At 39.9% G+C, this 24,728-nt stretch overlaps 1 protein-coding gene and 1 pseudogene across 1 annotated transcript; one reads left to right on the top strand and one right to left on the bottom strand.

Annotated features, from left to right (window-relative positions):
* LOC104448556 overlaps positions 1-24,728 on the top strand; it is an 85,558-nt pseudogene that overhangs the window by 45,095 nt on the left and 15,735 nt on the right.
* On the bottom strand, positions 11,354-16,087 carry LOC108953976 (disease resistance protein RPV1-like). Its single transcript, XM_039314388.1, has 5 exons — positions 15,355-16,087; positions 14,705-15,176; positions 14,014-14,506; positions 13,678-13,952; positions 11,354-13,586 (listed from the first exon to the last, which is right to left on the bottom strand). Exons 1-5 carry the CDS (start codon positions 15,822-15,824, stop codon positions 12,735-12,737), a joined length of 2,562 nt encoding a protein of 853 aa, XP_039170322.1. The 5' UTR covers positions 15,825-16,087; the 3' UTR covers positions 11,354-12,734.

Raw genomic sequence — 24,728 nt, 5'->3', positions numbered from 1 at the left:
ACTAAGGTTGATAACTTTTAACTTCTCTAAGATCTACATCTAGAAAAAATTAGTTGAACAATTTTATTAACTTGTTAAACATAATAACGTGTCTACTAAAGCATACACATGCATGAGTACTAATTCCAACCTTTTCCACTTTCCAAAGGCTACAAAGGAGGCTGTCCCGCATATTGAGTTCGACAAGATTCTTTGGAAGAAAACTTGGTGGAAATCATTTAAGACTGCGGTTGTCCCATCTTAGCAGGCACAGTTCATTTGGAAGATGCTTAAAACCAGAAGAGAGGTGGATGGCACAAACATCAAGAATTCTTAAGTTAGTCATGTTTGTGAATGACTCTCCATTCAAGCACATTGTTCTATAGTCCCCAGATCGCAAGGCTATGACTTTGACTTTTCTTGTTCCCTAATAAACAACTCATATGATGTCAATACATGACTAGCAATTTTTTTCACCTTATATCAAATAAGCATGCTTGCAAATTAATTTTGTAGTTACTCACCGAGTTTTTTGACAAAATATGGCATACATCCTCAAAAAGGCAAACTCGACTTCGTTCTCCTAGCTCTTTTGAAGACTCTTGACAAATAATTTCCCAGGCCATCTCTTGCAGCAAATCATGCATCCACAGTTTGTTGCCCACGATTTGGATAAGAGCTCTATTGACAAGGACTTCGATTCCAATATCTACGTACAAACTGCAATTGTCCAAAACTTCTGTAACGTAAGGTTTCTCATTTCCCTTGAAAAAATAGGCAATATCTAAGAAAATCTCCTTCTCTTTCTGTTGTAGTCCATCATAACTTAACTTAAGCCGGTCAAAAATTTTCCCTTCTAGACATTCTTTGAGTCTGGCAAGTGCACTCTGCCATTGCTTCAAGCTCCTATAAACCAAAAAGGAACCTAAGACATCAAGGGCTAGAGGAAGGCCACCAACATATCCAATAACCTGCTTTGTGAGCTCATTGAACTCTGCTGGAGGATGGTCACTTCTAAAAGCTTTCGAACAAAATAGTTAGAGAGCCTCATCAAAGGATAGTCCCTCCACCCTATATATGGAATTTACTCCATATGGGAAAATCAAATGTTCATCTCTAGTTGTCATAATGATCCTACTTCCCCATCCAAACCAATCAAGACGTCCTGCTAGTTTTTCCAGCTGCTCCTTTTTGTCCACGTCATCAAGTATAACAAGAACTTTTTTATCTCACAATTGTTCTCTTATCATGTTCGCTCCTCTATGGTCATCCCTGATTGTCAAATTGTTCTCTTGGAGAATATCGCCGAGAAAGTGGTTTTGCAAATATATTAGACCATTCTTTTTTTTAAATTTCTCTAACATTGGCAAGAAAGCAACATCCATCATCAAATCGGCCACAGATTTTGTCAAAAACTGCTCGTGCAACGGTTGTTTTGCCTATGTGACCCATTCCCCATATGCCAATACTACGTACATCACTCTCGTCCAAGCATAAATATTCAACTACATTTGCAACCCGAGAAGGCATTCCCACAAGATCACCTACAACACAGGACAATCGAGGACCAAGTTTATTTTCGACTTCTCCAATGATTTGCTGAATAAACTTGGTCTCATATTTGCAACAAAGAAATGTAGATGATTAGTTCCCTAGCAAGCATTGAGGTTGTTTAGTTTTGGAGGAGTTAATCATATATTCTGCTTCAAATGAACTAACATAATACAAAGTATGATAGTCATGACATTCATGGCATACTAAACTTAAAGAAATAAATAATTCCAAGTTAGTGGAAGAGAGGCCTACTCATCTTTCAATTCTCTTCCGGCGAGACCAGCTACTTTACTTAGTGCATCCTTCCACCTCTTTATATCTCCCTTGTCGCCAGTATAAGTTTCCTCAATTTTAGCAAAGCCTCTTCCAAAGTTTCCCCTCAGTTTCCGTATGTCAGATGGATTGAACTTGTAGAAGATCGGTATCACTGGCCCTTCATTGATATCTTTGCATTCCACAGCCTTAGCGACTTCTTCCAGGCACCAAGTAGAAGAAGCGTAGTTTTCAGAGAATATCACTAGTACATATCTTGACTGCTCTAGTGCCCTCAATATTTCCGGTTTGATACATTTTCCCCCCTGAAGATGTCGGTCATGATCATCTCGAAAGGCCACGATTCCTCTTTGCCATAGATGATCGTGCAAATGGTCAACAAAATTTTTTGCGAGTATCCTCACCTTTGAAACTCAGGAAGACATCATACTTGTATTGACACTGTTCGTTTTCAGGCCTTGGGAAAGATGCCATATCTTCTTGGACAAATTTGTTAAAGACACGAGAAATTAATGCACCTTGTCCTTATAGGAGTCCTCAGAATTAAATCAGGCTTATGTTGGCAATTCGACAAAGATGAGGAGATTTTAGGGGTTATATAGAAGCACTGTGTCCAATCTCGTACTTCCATTCCAGGGCCGAAGGAGATGATTGAGTAGAGTAATCGCCCTTTGCCTGATCATTTGATTTGATGAATTACTGTATATCACCCCCAAAAAAATAGAAAAAGAGAGAGCAAGAAGAGAGTTTCAGGCATCCCGTGAAAGCTGAGCATAAGTTTACCGAAGGTTAGAGGCTTAATCTCGACTAATTCCTTTTTTGGGAACTTCATGATGTTATGACATCAACCATCAATTTGCAAAGCAGAGTAACAAAACAAAAATGGAAGCGACTCTAAAAGTGGAACTTCTCAGGCAATTGGAGCACTTCTAAGAGCAGAAAATGGTCAGATCGGCACAAAATCAACGCGCATTTAACGTCACGAAGATTCTTGGAAGAAGATAATCAAAGGAAATGGGAGTTTGCACATCTGGAGCTAAGAAACGGTGAAATACGCGCGAAAAATTAACAAACGAGGAGCGGCTAAACTCAGAAACAAGCAGAGGACAGAGAAAACCTCGAGAATGGAAGGAGCTTGAGCCCGAACGAAGAGACGAATGCAGAAGCCGGTCGAAGCTGTCGAGACTTTGAGCTTGAGAGTAAGGACTACGATCCAGCAGAAGCTGATCATGCGAAGGATTGCCAAGTCAAGTCAAGTCAACCCCCTCACCAGAAAAGATGATTGTTTATTGTTTTGCCGATTATTATATTTGTATGTTACTTCGTGGATAATAAATTAATGGTCTAACCAATTCCTTAAGAGAATTGGTATTTCTCACCAGAGAGTCCTTGGTCCCACGCACCCCTGTCGCTTTGCTAGAGGGAAAAGTACCAAAAAAGTCCTAAACCTATTGCATTGGTACCAATTTAGTCCATCCGGCCAATTTTGGCTGGCCCACGCTAATGTGGACGTCAGCCGGTGGCCGGACGCTGACGTGACAATTTTTATGATTTTTTTATGATTTTTTCAAATTTTTATTAATTTTTTATTAATTTCTTTTTCTTTTTCCTTTCTTTTCTACTTTCTTCTTCGCAGTTGTCGGCGAGCCTCCGGTGAGGCTCGCCGCCACCGGGCGAGGGCTACGAAGCCCTCACCTGCCGCCAGCGAGGGTCGCGGCCCTCGCCCAGCCTCTCCCAGAGCCGCCGATGAGGCAGGTTCGCCCAGATCTGGGCGAGGCCAACCTCGCCCACAGCTGGCGAGGCCATGGCGCCATCGCCGGGGCAAGGCGAGGCCGCGAAGCCCTCGCTAGCTACCGGCGAGGTTGCGACCCTCGCTCGGCCTCGCCCAAGGCCGCAAGCGAGGCCAGCCTCGGAAGAAGGAGAGAAGGGTGTTGGGGCGGCAAGCTAGGGTTTCAGAGGCGAAGATCGGGTGGAGGAGCGCCAGCGTGAGTCGCGGGAGGTGGGGGACCAGGGCCTCGAATTGGGATTTCGTGGAGGTGAGGGAGATGGTGATGAGGTCGAGAAGCTCTGGGGTTGACGGCGGAGGAGGTGTTGGGGACTCGGCGGCAAGGCCAGTGCGAGGCCAAGCGAGGGTCGTGACCCTCGCCTCCGCCCTGGCGATGGCCGCCATGGCCTCGCCAGCCGCAAGCGAGGCTGGCCTCACCCAGATCCGGGCGAAGCCACCTCGCCGCGGCTCTAGGAGAGGCTAGGCGAGGGCCACGACCCTCGCCGGCGGGTGAGGGCTTTGCGGCCCTCACCCAATGGCCAAGCCTCACTTTGGAGGTTCGTCGGCAACCACGAAGAAGAAAACATAAAAGAAAATGAAAAAGAAAAGAAAAAAGGAAAAAATTAATAAAAAAAATTAATAAAAATTCAAAAAAATCATAAAAATTGCCACATCGGCGTCCGGTCACCGGCCGACATCCATGTTAGTGCCGGCCAGCCAAAATTGACAATATGGACTGAATTGGTACCAATATTAAAAGGTTTAGGACTAAATTGGTCCAATTGAAAAGTTTATGACTGAATTGGTACCAATGCAATAGATTTAGGACTTTTTTGGTACTTTTCCCTAGGTGATATGATGGATGAAAAGGGCGAACTTGCAAAATCATACATTTATATAAGTGCCACAGTCAACGAATATTTAATTAGGGTAGTCAACAAGTGTGCAGGTGGGCCCGGTCAGATTCTCACGAAATCATCGGACTTGTAATTTTATGCGCCTCTCTCACTTTCCCACTTTTGCTCTTTCGCTTCTCGTTATGTTTTGCAAGAAGGCGTGATTTATCGAGAAGGACAAAACTACACTGTCATGGCCCGTATGTTGAAGTGGAACTATAAACTATTGTATGGTAATGCTCTTTCTAAAAACTGAATCAACCATATAATACTCAAGAGCCACAGATGAATTTTTGTCGAGAAATATTTTGCATGGAATTTAATCATATTGGCGATATATATGGCAGCATGTCGTGTTGTGGTTTCGATTTGATGCTTGTAGTCAATGTATATGTGTACAAACCAATTCTATTTCGTTGTTTAATCACGACTAACGTGTTTTTTCTAGACTTATTTAGAAGGAAGTGATTTTTAGGACTTAATAATAATGGATATGATTTTCGTGCCTCATCGCTAGCGAACCATGACTATAAGGTCTCCTTGACTTGAGTATAGGAAGAGTTTGACACGTGCTGGCTATACTATATTACATTGTTTATGAAGTGGAGCATATCTTATGATTTGCTAGAATATACGTAATGGTTGTGAAATGAGTGAATGTGATGCCTACTCATTTCTAAAGCTGAATTATTCTTACCATGACTTCATAGGAATAAAATGAAAAGCGAATAATGCAAAAAAAAGAGATAAGGGAAAAAAAAAAAAAAAAGAAACAGAGGAGGTTGCTCATGCTTGGAGGTAGAGTCGAGCGACAAACTCTCTCTGCTGGATCGTGCTTCCGGAGAGCATTGATCCGCAGCGAGCGAGCTAGCGAGAGAGAGAGAGCTCAGCAACGATGTCGGTGCAGGAATATCTGGACAAGCACATGCTCTCTCGCTAAAATCGAAGACGCCGTCAATGCCGCGGTTAGGGCCATGACTCCTGATCCCGTCCTCTTCATCGTAACAACCGGAAATACGGGGAAGTGGGATGGAAGGTTGGCTTCTGGAGGCAGGAGAAGTGGGGGGAGGGAGAAGGGCTTTATATAGACCGTTGACCCTGGGGGGGTGGCCAGGTCCAAGTTTGACTATTCTTTATCCGCCCCCGTTTCTTCCCAAGCCCTCAACGGCAACCGCATCAACGGCCTCGCTGGTAAACCGCGTGGCCAACGCCCGCCTCGCTTTCGGGAGAAAAAACGCTGTCGCCTGTCGGGATCGGTTCAAACGTCAAAGGGTTGACGGTCGGACGGGGGTGGGGGTGGCGGCGGCGGTGATTCTCCGCGGTTAAATTGACGGGGTCGCCGTGAGCTCGCGTGTCCCGGACTGAAACACGCGCTCTCTCCAGCTACCTACCATAACCCCGACAGCGTTGTCTTTTTTCGTCCCTTTGTCCCTTTTGTCCTTTCGCCTTCTGCCCCGATTTGAATTCGTCCTCCTTTTGCCGATGCTTCGAAGGGAAATTGAATTTACTTGTTCTTCGTGCCCAATGACCACATCTACCAGTTAACAAAACGGTAGCGTTTTTTCTATTATTCTAGGAAAAAAAATTCTAACTAAGCATTTAATCAATTACTTTCGAGATATGGATAACTTAATTAAAAATAAATGTAAGTAACGGCTAATTTATAATCCGTCAATAATTCGTCAAAGAAAAATTTCTCCGTGAAAGAGTATGGCCAATTAGCAAAGTACCTATGATGAAGGGTCATCTTGACACTTCTTAAATATACTTCACAAGAGAAACTTTTTTTTTTTTTTGATGACCCGGGAACCCCCGTACAGCCAGCAGCTGGCGAGGTAAACCCGGGGGAAGATAAACTTATTAATCATTGAAAATAGCAACAACCTTATAAAGTCATTTACCATTTTTATGAGTTTGGCCCACTAGAAAGAGTACACCTGGTCGTGGATGACATCGGAGTAGGACTCCTTTCGATAGATGTATTTCATGAATGAGCTGGGACTAAACCAAACTGAGAAGACCTAAGAGTGCGGCTCTCGACACGTTTTGAGGACAACGAATGATAGCAATGGACCATGTGACTGGTGTTGCACATCAAATAAAGGGGATAGTGTTGATGAGCCACACAAGCAAACCCTGATGAGAATGTGAACTTTATAGACTAGGCCATTAGGTGAACATAACACAAATTAAGTGTACATGAGTTAAACAAGTCCACAACATGTGACTGGTGTTACTAGACTCGTGTTAAGCGAAACATAAATTAGTTCACATGCATGATATGAAATGCAATTGATTTTTTTTTTCTGAATTCAAAAATGATAATCTACTAGAGGCGGCTATGAAATAGTGGATTGAGGTAGTATATAGATTTGACCCCAAAAAAAAAAAGGTAGTATTGAGATGATTTTAAAGTTTTAAAATGCAGAGAAGTTAGTAAAATAAGTAGGTTTCATGGTCAGAAGTCGAATTAAGATAATCAAATTGTAAAGCGTCAAGTTGAATAATCAAATCAAAGTTTATCGGCGGTCAACTGACACAAAGTATGAATTATTTTTTTGATTAATAGTTAGATATATATTAGATAATAGGCCTAGGTGGATTTATTTTGTATTCTCGTCGAATCACAACAAGGATTTCATAATCGTTACAAATTTTCGTATGGATTCTCAGCGTGAAAAATACAAGAACCTGGTTTTTTCTATTTCCAGATTTGCTTTCGTGCTGAGCGCGCACTATAAAAGCCCCCTGCCCGAAATAATTCCCCGGGACGCCGCACAGAAATGGCGAGAAAATTGGATCGGGATTGAGCCCTAGCAGGGGAAGGCGCAATCGGATTCTTCTTCGAGGCGCCGCCCGAAATCATCGGTCAGAAGGACAACCTCCCCGTATCGATCGGAGCTTCGGAGCAAAGATGATGCCAGGCAGGCCGAAACCCTAGGGATCGCCGACGAGATCGTGGCCCTCGTTTCCGATAAGCGCAAGTGGCATCGTTCGACTTTCTTTCCCTCTTTCGATTTTCGATCTCGTAATTTCTGCTTTTTCGTCGTCTTCGATCTCTCTCTCTCTCGTGTCGATACGTGAGTGTTTGGTTCCCCCTCCAGTATCCCTCCATTTTTAAGAAGATTCTCACGACGCGCGCAGATCGGTAACTGGTTTTGGATGTATTTCCCGTTGTCAGGAGAAAAAAAGTAAGATTCATGACGCGCGTAGAAATTGACTTCTTGCCGTTGTAGATTCTAACACATATTGATCAATACTAGTTTCTTGCGATGCCTCCTGATTTTGTGGTTTTTGATTTCTTCAGTGAAGAGCTTGTGCCACAACTTGCCTGAGTCTTGCAGAATTGGTTTGGCAAAATTTGGAGACTAGGCAATTTTGAGTTTATCATGTTATAGAGGACACGATCCTTTTTTTTTTATATGGCTTTGACTTAAACATGATTCATTTGCTTACATTATCTTAGGGAGCTAAATTAGTGATTGTTCTTGGGATCATGTTTTCCACTTCCCCATTCTGTGAAGTATGTTTAGACTTACTGCCTTGAGGTAAACTTAGATGATGCCTTTATACAGCATATAGCCAACTTCTTTGTCAGGTCAGCATTTGTTCAGTAATTTTATGCTGCAAAGCAAGTTGCGTTTGAAATTTCCTTATCAATGTTCTTAAAATATCATATATTATACACGAATATGGTTACATGAACTGTGCTTATTGTAAAAATTTTCACTCAGTTTGAAGGGAGAACTTCTAATTCTCACTTGTTATCCTGTGGTGAGGCTTGGAAGTCTGTAAACCAGGCTTCTGCCTGAAAAGTGCTCGACAATCTGATATATAATTACAGTCCCACCTATTGTGGGAAAGCAGGGTAAGCCCTGATGCTATCTATCCATTGCATTTCTTCATCAGTTTTGCTCATGATTTGTGATTTACTGACTGAAGTGTTACATTTGAATGACAGTAGGAAGGGATATGATGAGGTTTATATCTTTACGTGACTGTGAAGTCAACATTTTTCATGGCATCAAGTCTCTCACGCGGAAGAAGGCATTGTACTGAATTTCTCAGGATCAGAAATTTGCTCTTTATGTGAATTTCTCAGGATCAGAAATTTGCTCTTTAGCAGAAACTAATGGCAAATGTTGAACTTTCTCCTTAGTTTATCTGAGCATGAACTGTGCTTGGTTTGTTGCATGTAAACTAATTGATGACTTCGTGTCCTGATAAGTCAATTAATGGACAATCTAGGACGTCTATCTATTTGCTTATGCTTCAAAGCTTTAGTCATGTGTGGGCACTCGTAGTTCATATGTGGTCAAGATGAATTCAGTAACTGGTTTTCTCGGCAATAGAGGGAAACGAGTCGAAAGAGCAACGATTCAATTAAGCAGGGAAGATGTTTAGCAGTTCAACACCGCACTCAGGGCCACCATTAACCTGAGGTTGGAGATCTTGAACACAGCATCAGTATGGCTCGACATTTCCTGCCAATCTGTAGTACCTGGAGACCAATGACATGCCAATTTATGTCATCTGAGGAGACCAAAGGCAATCTGTAGCTTAACAAAAAAATGTAGGACCTAACTGATGTACACTTGTGTAGAACTGATATCCCGGAGTGGGGAATATCCAGCGGCCCGTCGAGGACTTGTGGTTGTTTGAAGGTATGTCAATGCCCATGAAATGTCCGGCATTGCGGTAACTAAACCACTCGGGTACACCACGTTCTGGAGCGAACCAGAGAAGCTAGGCTACAGTAAGTGGTGCTGTGGAAGAGTAAATGGTGTAACGAACCAAAAACAGGGACTGCTTTTGCTGCGAGCTAAGACCAAGATCTCGAGGAAGAGAAAGCGACTCTCTCTCCCTCTCCCTCTCCCTCTCCCTTATCTCATCTTGCAGCTATGGTCGCTCACCGGCCATGATCTGCTGGCATCAATGGAGGTGATCCATCATGGCCACAATCCGCTTGAGCTTGCAGCATCCATGGCCATGATCTGCTTGAGCTCGAGCTCGCAACATTCATGGCTGCCTGCTGCCCGAGGTCGTGACATTGCCATGTCCACTATCTGCTCGAGCTTGAGTCATCCATGGCCATTCGAGCTTGAGGCACTTATAGCCATGACCCCACAGCATCCACTGCCGCTCACTGCTTGGATCCGAGGGACCACAGCGAGTGTTGGTAGGGTGGTCCAAGGCACAGGGGTGATGGTTGATGATGGTGGAGAGCGGTAACCGGTGGTGGGGGAGGTTTAGGACGCGGGTAATTTAGGGCTTGGATTTTGTTTTTCCGGGAAGATGGGTTAGCATTTTGTTTATTTTTAATTTTTGTATTGCTTAGTTAACTTGGTATTTAGGTAGACGGTCCACATCAACATATATCCATCAATAGTGAAATGGTTCAACGGAAAGATAAAAAGTATTTTATTTGAAGAAGCAGAAACTTTTGATTTTTAATTAAATTATAAGGAAGATTTTGTTTTTACGATAAAAATTAATGAAGTACATCAATTATTTGTAACGCTTCGTTTTTTTTTTTTTTTTTTTTTTTTGCATTAAATAAATGATTTAGAAAATATATTTATAAAAATAATTGCTTGCACCACATGAAATAATTAGTTGAGGGAAAATATTAAAATGTTATCATTATATACAACAATTTATGTTTGATAATTTTCATGGACGATAAAAATATTTTTCATTTATTTATTTATTATTTATTGTAATCAATTTTAGGAAACTGTGTTGTAAATCATTTAGTTTTTACAAAATAAATAGAACTTATGGAATAAATGCACATGACACAAAAGCCGGCGGAATATTACTAGAAAATTTTATGGATGATAGCTGACAATAATTTCTTTGATTGATCGCAAAATGAATCAAATTGGATATTATTATTAGCCACGTTTATTGCACGTGGCTCTTCAGAATCCTGTGAGAGTTAATAACAATGCCTTGTTTAAATTTTACATTATAAGGCTCCTGTCTTTATTTTCCTCATTCTTTATTTATCATTTTTGCTTGATTTAATTTTTTATTGCTTGAGCACCCATGCATAATATCATTTATATGTGTTGGGACTTACAAAACATAATTGAAGAAATCGCATGCAAATTGTTTTCATAAAAAAAGATAAGGCATCGAAAGAACGCTAAATTGCATATAGAGTAACCAAGAAGTTCCCAGACTTGTGAATCTCTTATTTGTAGTAGTAAGGGCGATTCCCTTGCCTTACACGGTTCATAACCAATCCATTATATGTTAGTGGCGGCTTCTAAGTAAATTAAACTAAGTAATTAAAAAGAAAATCAAGTTATAAACGATAAAACTCTGGAGGACCAATGCTAATCGTAGGCGCCACCTCGTGAGTACAACCACTCAAGCCACCTCCTTTAGAGATCTCACCTCAGGAGGTTCGCAACAACTCTAATGTGAAAATAACTAAAGTTTAACGCAAGAAAAATATATTACAAGAGAACTCGACAAAGAACAATAATAACATAAGAGAATTATATGATTTTGTTTGAATGTCAATACATACTTCATAAAAAGAGCTAACTGCCCAGAAATCCACTATGAATCCAAAAAGTATAGAATTTGACATTGTTTGATCACTCAAGTGTTTTCTAGCCTCCAATCTCAATCAAAACAAACCGTTAATTGTTACCTCACATTTTTTCACAAAGAACTCATTCAGAAAATTCACACAAAGAAAATTCAAACATGCCTCTTAGTGCGTAAAAATCAAGTAGAATTTCATCTCATATTTATTTAATATTTTTATCAAAAAAAATAAAATTCCATTGCAAGAAACCTACTCAATTTAGAAAACCAATAAAACTTTAAAAATTATTCTGATGGGTTATCCTGGCTCAAACTCAAGACATTCTCAGCAATGGTACTCATCTTCGAATTAATATCGATTTTCAAAAGAGCGGACATAAACAAACGGTAACTGCCAAGTTCAAGATGACGGTTGCTCAATGACATCCAGTATGCTCTTGTAATAATCTTGGAGCAAATCTGGAAAGAGATGATTCCATAGACAGATCAATCTCCCATGAAGAGCATGCAAAGGAAAAAAAGGGTAAATACAAAAGCTAAAGAAAGAGATGGAAGAACTCGCCATATTTAAATTCTCCTACTCTTGAAAAAAAAAAAAGCATACATTCATGGCCTTATCTAATAAAAGAAAAATTAATGGTGTGCAAGGATTTAATAATCCATAAGGTTTACAAAAAAAGCTCATTAGGGTGACCTTTCTTCAAATCAATTAATGCCCACCACAGACGTTTCTTCAAGAACCTGTAAGAAAGATTTTGTTATGGCGAGAAAGCGAAACACAAAAGCTAGCAAAAATATTTCTCCTAATTATTTTGGAGATGTTGGTACCGGTGGTGATATTCTAGATTTTTAGGTTATGATTAGCATGAGTTTTCATAGTCTATTTGGATTTCGAAAGGTCTAAAACCCAAGCCCTGCCAATTGATCAAATCTAGTAGTGATTACCATCTTTTGAAATCATGAACTGACAGTTGTCCAAGTCTTGAACGATGCCAAATGACATATAGATACTCCGTGAGTAAACGACCTCCATTTAACGGGTGGGACCAAACCTCAGAGACCCCACAGCTCATTACACCTTCATTCACTTCATACAGGTCTGGATCAATGGAATATCTGAAGGCACAATTTACCTCCCATGGTGTTTGAAGCTCATGGTAGATTCTATCCCAATCCCTGGGCGATGAGCTACACCACCAGACTAAAAGATTATCAAAGTCTCTTGTACACTGCTCGTAAACCAGATGAACACCACACTTTTCGACCTTTAACCCAGGGTTGGTGATCGTAAATGAAATGACAATGTGGTTTGACATTGTCTCCCAATTTGTATCACGTGGAAATTGAGTACCCGACACATAACCGAGCCAAAGGCAACCTGAATTGACAAATCTGATGGGAAACTTAAATAAGGGACCTAGCTGATTTCCATCAACATAGAACCCACAGAAAATGAAGTGGGCATTTTCCAGGTCCTGACAAGAGCTGCAGTTGATTCGTTTAAAAGATGCGCAAATGGCAAATCCTCTCTGGCTATTGTCATGCCAATTAGGGGACATGTCTATGCTCAACAAAGGTCCAACTCCCCGGTAGCTAAACCACTCAGGTATTTCATATTGCAGACATGGAGACACCACATAAGTTCCCGGAACCATTTTCCTAGAACGGCAAATGATGTAACGAAGCAATGACAAGGAGCACTTCTACTGGAAAGTTAAATCAAGATCTTGTGGAAGGTAATTGAAGCAGTTAAAGAAGCAAAACCCCGAGTCGGGTACTGTGCATATAATGAATGGGTTTGATATCCTTTCCAATCTAAGGCACTTCTCAATCACCACAACCATTGTGCTTTCTGGAAGTCTTGGTAACACTTCAAGATTTTTGCAATGATTTAATATCAGAAATTCCAGGCTAGAGATACGTTCGATATTTGCAGTTATGGTGGTAAAAAAGTTTTCGGCTAGGTCTAAAGACCTCAAAGAGGGTAAGCAATCAATATCACGGGGAATTTCTCCTTCTAGAAGACTACAACCGCTCAAATCCAACTCTGTCAGAGAGGATAGCCCTGAAAATGAAGGCAACCGCGGACGTCTAGAGTTGAGAGCTCTTCTTAGCGTACGCGTCAGTGTCCTCCAAGAATTTTGTGGCCTCTTTTTACTGACATGAAAGCGTAACTTTTTCAGATTTTGTAAGAATGTCAAGTTAGATGGGAGGCATGTTATGGCACTTTCACTAATATCAAGCTCCTCTAAGCCCTCTAAGCCCCCGATGTTCTCAGGCAGCTCTTCAAGATTTGAACATCCACACAGATTAAGAACTGTAAGAGCTTTTAGATTACCAACACTATTTGGAAGTCCAGTGAGGTTTTCATAGTCACCCAAATCAAGTAGATTGAGTCTTTCAAGATTTCCAATTGAAGGATGAATCCGAGATAATGCTTTGCAACCTTTGAGAATTAGCCTCTCTAGATTTGGGACATATATGAAGTTTGGAGTCTCCACGAATAATTTGGAACCATTGAGGTTGATAACTTTTAACTTCTCTAAGACCTGCATCTAGAAAAAATTGGTTGAACAATTTTATTAGCTTGTTAATCATAATTAAGCATCTAATGAAGCATACACATGGATGAGTACTAATTCCAACATTTTCCCCTCTCCAAAGGCTGCAAAGGAGGCTATCCTGCATATGGAGTTCAACAAGGTTCTTTGGAAGAAAACTTGGTGGAAATGATCTAAGATTGCAATTGTCCCGTCTTAGTAGGCATAGTTCATTTGAAAGCTGCTTAAACCCAGAAGAGAGGTGGATGGCACAAACATCAAGCAATCTTAAGTTAGTCATGTTTGTGAAGGACTCTCCATTCAAGCGCACTGTTCTATGGTCCTCAAATTGCAAGACTATGGCTTTAACTTTTCTAGTTCCTTGATAAACAACTCATATAGTGTCAATATATGACTAGCAAGTTGGTTTTTTTTTTTTTTTTTATATCAGATAAGCATGCTTGCAAATTAATTTTGCAGATACTCACCGAGTTTTTTGATAGAATATGGCAGACATCCTCAAAAAGCCAGACTCGACTTCGTTCTCCTGGCTCTTCAGGAGACTCTCGACGAACAATTTCCCAAGCCATCTCTTGTAGCAAATCATGCATCCACAGTTTGTTGCCCACAATTTGGATAAGAGCTCTATTGACAAGGACTTCGATTCCAACATCTGCATACAAGCTACAATTGTCCAAAACTTCTGTAACATAAGGTTTCTCCTTTCCCTTGAAAAAACAGGCAATATCTAGGAAAATCTCCTTCTCTTTTTGATGTAGTCCATCATAACTTAACCTAAGCCGGTCAAAAATTTTCCCTTCTGGACATTCTTTGAGTCTCGCTAGTGCACTCTTCCATTGCATCAAGCTCTTGCAAGCCAAAAAAGAACCTAAGACATCAAGGGCTAAAGGAAGGCCATCGGCGTATCTAATAACCTATTTCATGAGCTCCTCAAACTCTGCTGGAGGATGGTTACTTCTAAAAGCTTTCAAACAAAAAAGTTGGAGAGCCTCACCAAAGGATAGTTCGTCCACCTTATATATGGAATTTACTCCATAATGAAGAAGCAAATGTTCATCTCTAGTTGTTATAATGATCCTACTCCCACGTCCAAACCAATCAACACCTCATGCTAATTTTTCCAATTGCTCCTTTTCATCCACGTCATCAAGTATAATGAGAACTTTTTTATGTTGTAGCCGTTCTTTTATCATGTTTGTTCCTCTGTGATCATCCTTGATTCTCAAATTGTCATCTTGAAGAATATCACTAAGAAACTGGTTTTGTAGATATACTAGACCAATCTTTTTTGAAATTTCTCTAACATTAGCAAGAAAACAACATCCATCATCAAATTGGCCATGTATTTTGTCAAAAACTGCTCGTGCAACAGTTGTTTTGCCCATGTCACCCATTCCCCATATGCCAATACTGCGTGCACCACTCTTGCCCAAGCGTAAACATTCTACTACCTTTGCAACATGGGAATGCATTCCCACAAGATCGCCTACAACATAGGACAACCTAGGACCTAGTTTATTTTCAAGTTCTCCCATGATTTGCTCAATAAACTTGGTCTCATATCTACAACGAAGAAATGCATATGATTAGTTCCCCAGCGAGCATTGAGACCGTGTAGTTTTGGAGTGTGTTCTAGTTCAGATGGGCCGACATAATACAAAATATGATGGTCATGACATTCGTGGCATGCAAAACTTAAAGAAAACAAATCATTCCAATTTAGTGGAAGAGAAGCCTACCCATCTTTCAATTCTATTCCGGCAGATTAGCTACTTTTCTTAGTGCATCTTTCCACCTCTTTATGTCTCTCTTGTCGCCCGAATAAGCTTCCTTAGTGTTAGCAAAGCCTCTCCCAAAGTTTCCCCTCAGTTTCCGTATGTCAGATGGATTGACCCTATAGAAGATCGGTATGACCGATCCTTCACTGACATCCTTGCACTCCACAGCCTTAGCAACTTCTTCCAAGCACCAAGTAGAAGAAGCATAGTTTTCAGAAAAAATCAGATATACATATTTTGACTTCTCTATTGCCCCCAATATTTCTGGTTTAATGCGTTTTCCCCTCGGTAGATCTCGGTCTTGATCATCTTTAAAGGCCACGATTCCTCTTCGCCACAGATGATATTTTAGATGGTCAACAAAGTTTTTGCGAGTATCCTCACCTTTGAAACTCAAGAAGACATCATACTTGAATTGACTCTGTTGGTTTACTGGCCTTGGGAAAGATGCCATATCTTCTTGGAAAAATTTAGTAAAGACAAGAAATGAATGCAGCTTGTCCTTATAGGAGTCCTCAGAAATAAATATGGGTTGTGTTGGCAATTCAACAAAGATGAGGAGATTTTACGGGGTCATGTAGAGGCACTACGTCATCTCATACTTCCATTTTAGGGCAGAAGGAGATTAATGAGTACAAGTAAATGCCCTTTGCTTGTACATCACCCAAAAATATATATAGAAAAAGAGAGCAAGGAGAAGTTTCAGACATCCCCTGGAAGAAGAATGTGAGATTTACCGAAGTTAGAGGCTTAATATTGACTAATTTCTTCTTTGGGAACCTCAGGATGTTATGTTATGACATGAACCATCAATTTGCAAAGATATATGAACACAGAAAAAGAGAACAAATTGACAAAACAATAGTGAAAGTGAAAGAAACTCTAAGAAGTGGAACTTCTTATGCAATTGGATTGGGTCAGGGCACTTTTAAGGGCAGAAAAAGGTCGAATCGGCACAAAATCAATGCACCTTTAACGTTACGAAAATTTCTGGAAGAAGATAACCAAAGGAAATGGCAGTTTTCTACACATCTGGAGCAAAGAAACGGTAAAATACGTATAACAATTGACAAACAAGGAACGGCTAAATTCAGAATCAAGCCTGTTCAAAAAATATATATATTCAGAATCAAGCAGAGGATAGAGAAAACCTTGAGAATCGAAGAAGCTTGAGTCCGAGCGAAGAGATGAATGCAGAAGACGGTCGAATGTGTCAAGGCTCGAATTGAGAAACCACGATCAGCGGAAGCTGTTCTTATGAAGGATTGCTCAAGTGAAACTCCCCAGAAAGATGACTGTTTTTTGTGTTGGCGATCATTAAATTTGTAATGTTACTTCATACTCTTTCCCCGCCATGTGGAGCTAAGTGTAATTTCCTTTATTCTACACAATGTTTTTTTTCTAAAAGTCGCGATCGTTTGTAATCGAGATTGTTGGTGAGCGGCTAAAAGTAGTCCATATCTCAATCTAATTAATGTTGATAATTACCAATAAAAGCCCGAAACTTCAATGGCGTCGGGAAGTCGCAATAATAGATGTTGTTAGATTCTATCAACTGCGAATGGCAATACTTTTCCAACCTCAGCAAGATATTAAAAAAAAATGTCGGTATGTGAGTAAAATTAATTGGTATCTTACTATGTCAAATGTTGATACAATAATTAAATCAAGGCCAGCAATTGCTTTGAAAAATTAGTAACCGTCACGGCATTGGTAAGTTATAAGAATAAACGTCAGTAGACTATTAAAATCAGTTGGCAATTTTTTAAGCGTTAATAGGTCCTACCGGCGCCCGCGGGGGGGGAATTACCAGCGGGCCGCGGGGCGCGGGGGGAGCGCCTGGGGGCTTAAATGATCCTAAATGGAACTACGATATGTGTATTAGGATGCCTATAAGGGAACACTTTTCTTCCACGAACTCAAGTGATCAATTTTAACTGATGGCAGGGCAAAGCATCCGTCACGAGTATAATCCTGCATGGCAATGCAGCTCCTCGATGGGTAAACCCCCATGTCAACTCATCATTTACTTCCAGGGCAGAGTCACCTGTCAGAGCGTTTGGTTCATAGTACTCGCAGGTGAGATGATAGCAGTTCACGGTCTTGGACGCTTCTTCGTCTTTCCTCTCCTTTTTAGCTGAAGCCTTAGAAGGATGTCCATCTCGAAGCCGAGTCTATCGCGGTAGCTCCAGCTGTTCGGAACCTCAACCTGCTTTGGTCCCCTCCATTCCAGGTCTGTTCCGTGAAGGAATGACAGCTCGGGGATCGCTCCGAGTCAACTCCCAAGCAGCATTCTTCGTCTATGTTTAAGGCTATTATTTCAAGAAGAAATATATATATATATATATATATATATATGTGTGTGTGTGTGTGTGTGTGTATGTATGTATGTATGTATGTATAGACTGTTGGAGAGAACCGGGGACAACAATTCACCAAGAACTAAACCCAATCCATGATCAATTTCTTTCTGGAAACTAAACCGACCGAAATCAACTTAACCCCATCAACAACCAGTCATATACATCCTCAAAATAAGTAAATATAATGCCAAATTGATAAGATAATAAAGCCAACAACAATACCAATGATTTATCATGGAAACCTAATGAGAGAAAAGCATGGATCGCCCAAAAACTTCCACTAATCACTAAAAATAATATGATACACATGAGAGGCTGAACATAAGCATTACAATCATATTTTCTCACCACAAAAGTATATCAACAAATTCGAAATTAAAAAAAAAAAAACTCTAACCGCAATCAGAGAATTTAGAGGTGGTTCTCGACGAACAAAACCGATCAACTTGTAATTCTCGATCTCATGAGCAACGTACACAAATTTGAACCGATTCCGTCAATGTTTAACCTTGAAATGGGGTCGCAAAGATTCAGCCTCTTTCTCTTTTCTTCTACGCGTGCTCTCGGTGAGATCACCATCTCACGCCTTCTCTCTATTTTCTCTGTCTTCTTGGGCTCGCTCTTCTCTCTCCACTTTCTAGGGCACACGCGCACGAAGCAACAACCCCTTTTCTTCTTTTTCTTTTTTTTTTAAATGTTTCTTTTGTTTTAATGTTAGCTGGGCCCCACATGAAGTGGACCCAGCCAACAGTTGACATCACTCGGCCGTCGGTATAGACTTGCTTCATCGATGACGACGCCTTTAGGAACGTTGAATTGACACGGTCTCTGTCTCTCTCCATTAACAAAGTTGCCTCAACCACCATGTTGGACAACCATGTCAAAGATTATAAAATAAGGATAGGTTTGAATTGAATTAGGGGCGGTCGATGTTTTTGAACTTCGCGTGAGTTACGTGGGGGGGTTGTCCGAATTGCAAAAACGAATGATTTTCATTTCTTTATTCCTTTTGCGGTAGATGGACTTTGCTTTGATTAGTCGGACCACACCTCTCGTGACAACTGATCTCGTGCTTTGAGGGTGATGCCTAATCAAAAGGGGGCATCTTACTCTCTTGTTTTTTCTTGTTTGGCCTCAGGGTATTGATAGGACTGGCACGGCATTACTAATTGCAATTATGGTCATTTATTGGAACCATATGTTTTGCACAGCCAAATCACATGACTTTAGAAAAATCAAAACCTATGTTTTCATCATAATTTTCAAAACCAATCAAACCTTTTGCTAAGTTTTCCAGCTGCTCCTTTTCATCCATGTCATCAAGTATAACAATAACTTTTTTATGTTGTAGTTGTTCTTTTATCACGTTTCCTCTGTGATCATCCATGATTCTCAAATTGTCATCTTGGAGAATATTGCCAAGAAATTGGTTTTGTAGATATACCGGACCATTCTTTTTTGAAATTTCTTTGACATTGGCAAGAAAACAACATTCATCATCAAATTGGCCACGGATTTTGTCATAAACTACTCGTGCAACAGTTGTTTTGCCTATGCCACCCATTCTCCACATGCCAATACTATGTACATCACTCTTGTCCAAGCATAAACATTCAACTGCATTTGCAACGCGGGAATGCATTCCCTCGAGATCGCTTACAACATAGGATAGTTGAGGACCCAATTTATTTTCAACTTCTCCAATCATTTGCTGAATAAACTTGGTCTCATATCTACAATGAAGAATGCAGATGATTAGATCCCCAACAAGCATTAAGGTTGTTTAGTTCTTGATTGTATTCTGGTTCGGATGAACTAACGTAATACAAAGTATGACAATCGTAACATTAGTAGCATGCAAATATTAAGGAAAACAAATCATTCCAAGTTAGTGGAAGAGAGGCCCACCCATCTTTCAATTCTATTCCAGTGAGACCAGCTACTTAACTCACTGCATTTTTCCACCTCTTTATATCTCTCTTGTCGCTTGAATAAGCTTCCTCAGTTTTAACAAAGCCTATCCCAAAGTTTCCCCTCAGTTTCCGTATGTCAAATGCATTGACCTCATAGAAGATCGGTATCACTGATTCTTCATTGATATCCTTGCACTCCATAGCCTTAGCAACTTCTTCCAGGCACCACGTAGAAGAAGCGTAGTTTTTAGAGAATATCACAAGAGCAAGTCTTGACTGCTCTTTTGACCTCAATATTTCTAGTTTAATGCATATTCCCCTCTAAAGATCTTGGTGGTGACCATCTTCAAAGGCCACGATTCCTCTTCGCTATAGATGATTGTGCAGATGGTCAACAATTTTTTTGCATACATCTTCACCTCGGAAACTGAGGAAAACATCATGCTTATATTGACTCTGTTTGTTTTATGGCCTTGGGAAAGATGCCATATCTTCTTGGACAAATTTTGCGAAAACAGGAGAAATGAATGCACCTTGTCTTTATAGGAGTCATCAGAAATAAACCGGGGTTGTGTTGATGATTCAACAAAGATGAGGAGATTTTACGGGGTTATATAGAGGCACTGCGTCCGATCTTGTACTTCTATTCCGGGGCCAAAGGAGATGAATGAGTACAAGTAAATGCCCTTTGCCTGTACATCACCCCAAAAAAATGAAAAAGAGAGCAAGAAGAGAGTTTCAGACATCCCCTGGAAGATGAATGTAAGATTTAGCGAGGGTTAGAGGCTTAATCTCGACTAATTTCTTTTTTGGGAACTTCACGATGTTATGCTATGAGATGAACCATCAATTTGCAAAGATGTATGAGCCCCGAAAATGGGGAAAGGAACAAAGTACAAAACAAAGATGAAAGAAACTCTAAAAAGTGTAACTTCTCACGCAACTGGATTGGGTCAGGGCACTTCTAAGGATAGAAAATGGTCAAATCGGCACCAAATCAATGCACTTTAATGTTACGAAAATTTCAGGAAGAAGATAACCAAAGGAAATGGCAGTTTTAGGGTACGTATGAAAATATTTGTGTTTTCGGAAATAATTTTTAAAAATTAATTTTTTCTATTTCTGTTCCTTCGACAAATTTCTTAGTAAAAGAATGCGTTTGATAATTGTATAAAATTTCTATTTATGAAATAGAAACGCGTGTGATATGACCTCTAAATATTTTTGTGACCTAGAATTGACCTCATCCAGAAAGATGAGGCTAAGCCTCACCTAGCCATCGGCAAGACTCGACCTCACACCCGGTCACCACAAGGTTGGCATCACCTAGTCGAGCGAGGCTTGACCTTGCCAGACCTAGGCAAGGTCACCTTGCCTAGCCACGGCAAGGCTTGGGGAGACCTCATCGGGGGCTATGAGGCTCCAGCAAGGCCGTTGGGCCTCGTCTGGCCAGTCACTGGTCAGTCATGACTGAGGACAGCGATTGGTTAGGGAAGAAGAGGGGGAAGAGAAAAAGAAAGAAAAGAAAAAAAGAAAAAAAAAAGGAGGGGGGAATTTGGGTTTGGTTCTCGAGTTATTCTTGAAAATTAATTTTTTTTTTATTTTTGTTTCTATTCAAAATCTATTCCCAAGAACAAAAACCTACACAAACGGATTTCTATTCTATTTATATTACGGAAAAAAAAAAAGACTATAGCTTGAGAAACGGTGAAATACATAAAACGATTGACAAACAAGGAACGGCTAAATTCAGAATCAAGCAAAGGATTGAGAAAACCCTAAGAATCGAAGAAGCTTGAGTCCGAGAGAAGAGATAAATGCAAAAGCCGGTCAAATTTGTCAAGGCTCGAATTGAGAGACCACGATCAGCGGAAGCTGTTCTTTTGAAGGATTGCTCAAGTGAAACTCCCCAGAAAGATGCCTCTTGTTTTTTGTTGGCGATTATTAAATTTGTAATTTTACTTCATACTCTTTTCCCGTCATGTGGATCTAGGTGTAATTTCCTCTATTCTACACAATTTTTTCTTCTTAAAGCCGCGATAGTATGTCATCAAGATCATTGGTAAGCAACTAAAATTAGTTGATACCTCAATTTAATTAATTTTGCCAATAAAAGCTGGAAACTTCAAAGGCATCAAGAAGTCGCAATAATAAATGTTAGATTCTACCAACCATGAATGGTGATATTTTCCAAACCTAGCAAGATAAAAAAAAAAAAATTGATATGTGAATAAAATTAATTAGTGTCTTACCATGTCAAATGTTGATACAATAATCAAATCAACGGCGGCAATTGCTTGTTAAATTAGCAACCTTCACAGCATTGATAAGTTATAAAAAGAAACGTCGGTAGACTATTAAAATCAGTTGGCAATTTTTTATGGAAAAAAAGTATTAAAAAAGTCTTAAACTTATTATTGCATTGATACCAATTCAATCATAAACATTTCAATTGGACTAATTTAATTTTAAACATTTTCACATTGGTACCAATTGAGTTCATCCGACTAATTTAGGCTGGAAATTACTGACATGGACACTGGTAGTCCTACGTGGCATGACCGATACTAACGTAGATAAATTTTATAATTTTTAAATATTTTTCAGAATTTTTTTTCCTCTTTTGTTTTATTTTTTTTTCTTTCTCCTTGCCCTTTGGCAGGCGTCGGCGAGGTTGCCAACGGACCATCACCAACCACAAGTTGGTTTGGGTGAGAGCCTTTATGCACTCGCCAATGTGCTACAAGTGAATATTTGCAACAAAAAATGAATCCTAATTTTAGGATGACATACCCCTTTAATCCAATCCATATAATGTCTTTTTCGGGAGGCGGAGGAAATGCATCTCAAGCACACCAATTAGTAGGTATGAGTGGATTAATGTGAGATCCTCAAGGACAAATGATATATTTATTCATTCAAAGCAATTTACGTGAAGGATTATTTTTAACAGAATATATAATTTCTTGCCACAGAGCTCGCAAAGGAGTTGTGGATATTGTTGTACGAACATCAAAACATCATATGCTGGATATCTTACGTACGGACTTGTTGAAGTAGTTCGACACATTATTGTACGCAGACCAGACTGGAACCATCCGAGGGGTTTTTGTGAGTCCTCGGAATGGAATGATGCCAGAAAGAATTTTTATTCAAGCATCAAGGCGAGGGTGTCGGGCCCTGCCCAGATCCAGGCGAGGAGAGAACTAGTGGGATGTTCAACTCCAAGCCGAGTCTATCGCTCGAGTCAACTCCCAAGCAGCAATCTTCATCTGTGTTATGTCTATTATTCCAATAAGATATACATATGTAGATATCACTCGGCACGAAGCGCTCTGCATGTGCAGATTTGTACATACTCCGCGTTTACTTCTCCCGCTGTCTGTATCTCACCGGGGCCGACGAGAGACGGCCTTGTGATGCGTCCATGTTTTGTGTGGTAAACAATTGCGGCTAGTCGAGTTAAATTGTTCATCTGACCCACCTAACGTGGAGAAGTTATTACATGGTTTATATGCTCTATAGACCATTATCACCCGATCATTAGTTGTGTAGGATCTCGGAGGCCATATGATCAATGGTTGAGATGGGTTTGGTCTATAGAATTTATAGACCATGCAGTATTTCTTCCTCGATTAGTGATACAGTTAGTAAAGGTGATCAACAAGCAAGCACCTTGGAAGGCAAATAGACCGACTTGAGCGACGCCCTTACATTACAAAGTCCGGTCCGACCCAAATTAAACGTTTATACAAAATTATATCTAGGATAGGCTTGTTGAATATATAATGCATGCTTAGCCCAATGATCGCCTATACCAGTTAGTAAAATAGTAGTTTTATTTATTTATTATTATTCTAGAAAAAATCTAACTAGGCATTTGATCGATTCCTTTCAAGATATCAACATCAATCATATGTCAACTTAATTGAAAATAAATGCAGGTGACAGCTATTCTATAACCCGTCAATCTTTCATTAGAGAAAGTTTTCTCCATGGAAGAGTATGGCTAGATAGCAAAGTACCCGTATTTTGATGAAGGGTTTTCTTGACACTTCTTAAACATACTTTATAGAGCGTGGCGTCTCGAGGATAACGATGATGAGAATTGATAATGTTACGCATCAGATAGTAAAATGGTATGTTTTTATATTATTCTAGCAAAAACTTATTCTGACTTGGCATTTGATCAATTCGTTTCAAGATATCAACATCAATTTTATGTCAACTTAATTGAAAATAAATGCAGGTGACGGCTATTCTATGACCCGTCAATCTTTTGTTAGAGAAAGTTTTCTCCATGGAAGAGTATGGCCAGATAACAAGGTGCCTATATTTTGATGAAGGGTTTTTTTAACACTTCTTAAACATACTTGACAAGGGACACTTATTAATCATTGCAAATAGCCACTACCTTATATAATCATTTACTCTCTTTTTTTCCTCAGTTTGGCCCACCGGAAAGGGTACACCTAGTTGCATATGAAATCGAAGCAAAACCCTGGATGGACTTGGACTAAACCAATCTAATGAGGTCTAAGAGCGTGGCTTCTGACATGTCTCAAGGACGATGAATGATAGGAATTGATAACATTACGCATCAGATAGTGGGGAGAATGTTGATGAGTGATACAAGCAAACCTCAACGAGAATGTGATCTTTATATACTGGGCTATTAGGTTAACGTAACACATATTGAATGCGCATGAGTTTAACAAGTTCACAACACGTGACTAGTGTTACTAGACTCGTGTTAAATAAGACATAAATTACTAGACTAGTGTTACTAGACTCGTGTTAAATAAGACATAAATTAGTTCACATGTATAAATTGTTTTTTTTTGTTCGATCAATAGTTAGATAGATATTAGATAAGAGGCCAAGGTGGATTTATTTCTTATTGTCGAATCACAACAACGATTTCGTAATCGTTTTAAATTTTCATATGGATTCTCAGCGTGAAAAGTACAAAGAACCCTTTGTCAAAAAAAAAAAAAAAGTACAAAGAACCCGGTTTTTTCTATTCCAGATTGCTTTAATGCTTAGCGCGCACTACAAAAAGCCCCCCACCCAAAATAATTC

This window comes from Eucalyptus grandis, chromosome 6 (assembly GCF_016545825.1).
Source record: "Eucalyptus grandis isolate ANBG69807.140 chromosome 6, ASM1654582v1, whole genome shotgun sequence".
NCBI classification, from domain to species: Eukaryota; Viridiplantae; Streptophyta; class Magnoliopsida; order Myrtales; family Myrtaceae; genus Eucalyptus; species Eucalyptus grandis.
Note: the sequence above shows the minus strand (reverse complement) of the source record. Positions and strands in the feature narration are given on the sequence as shown.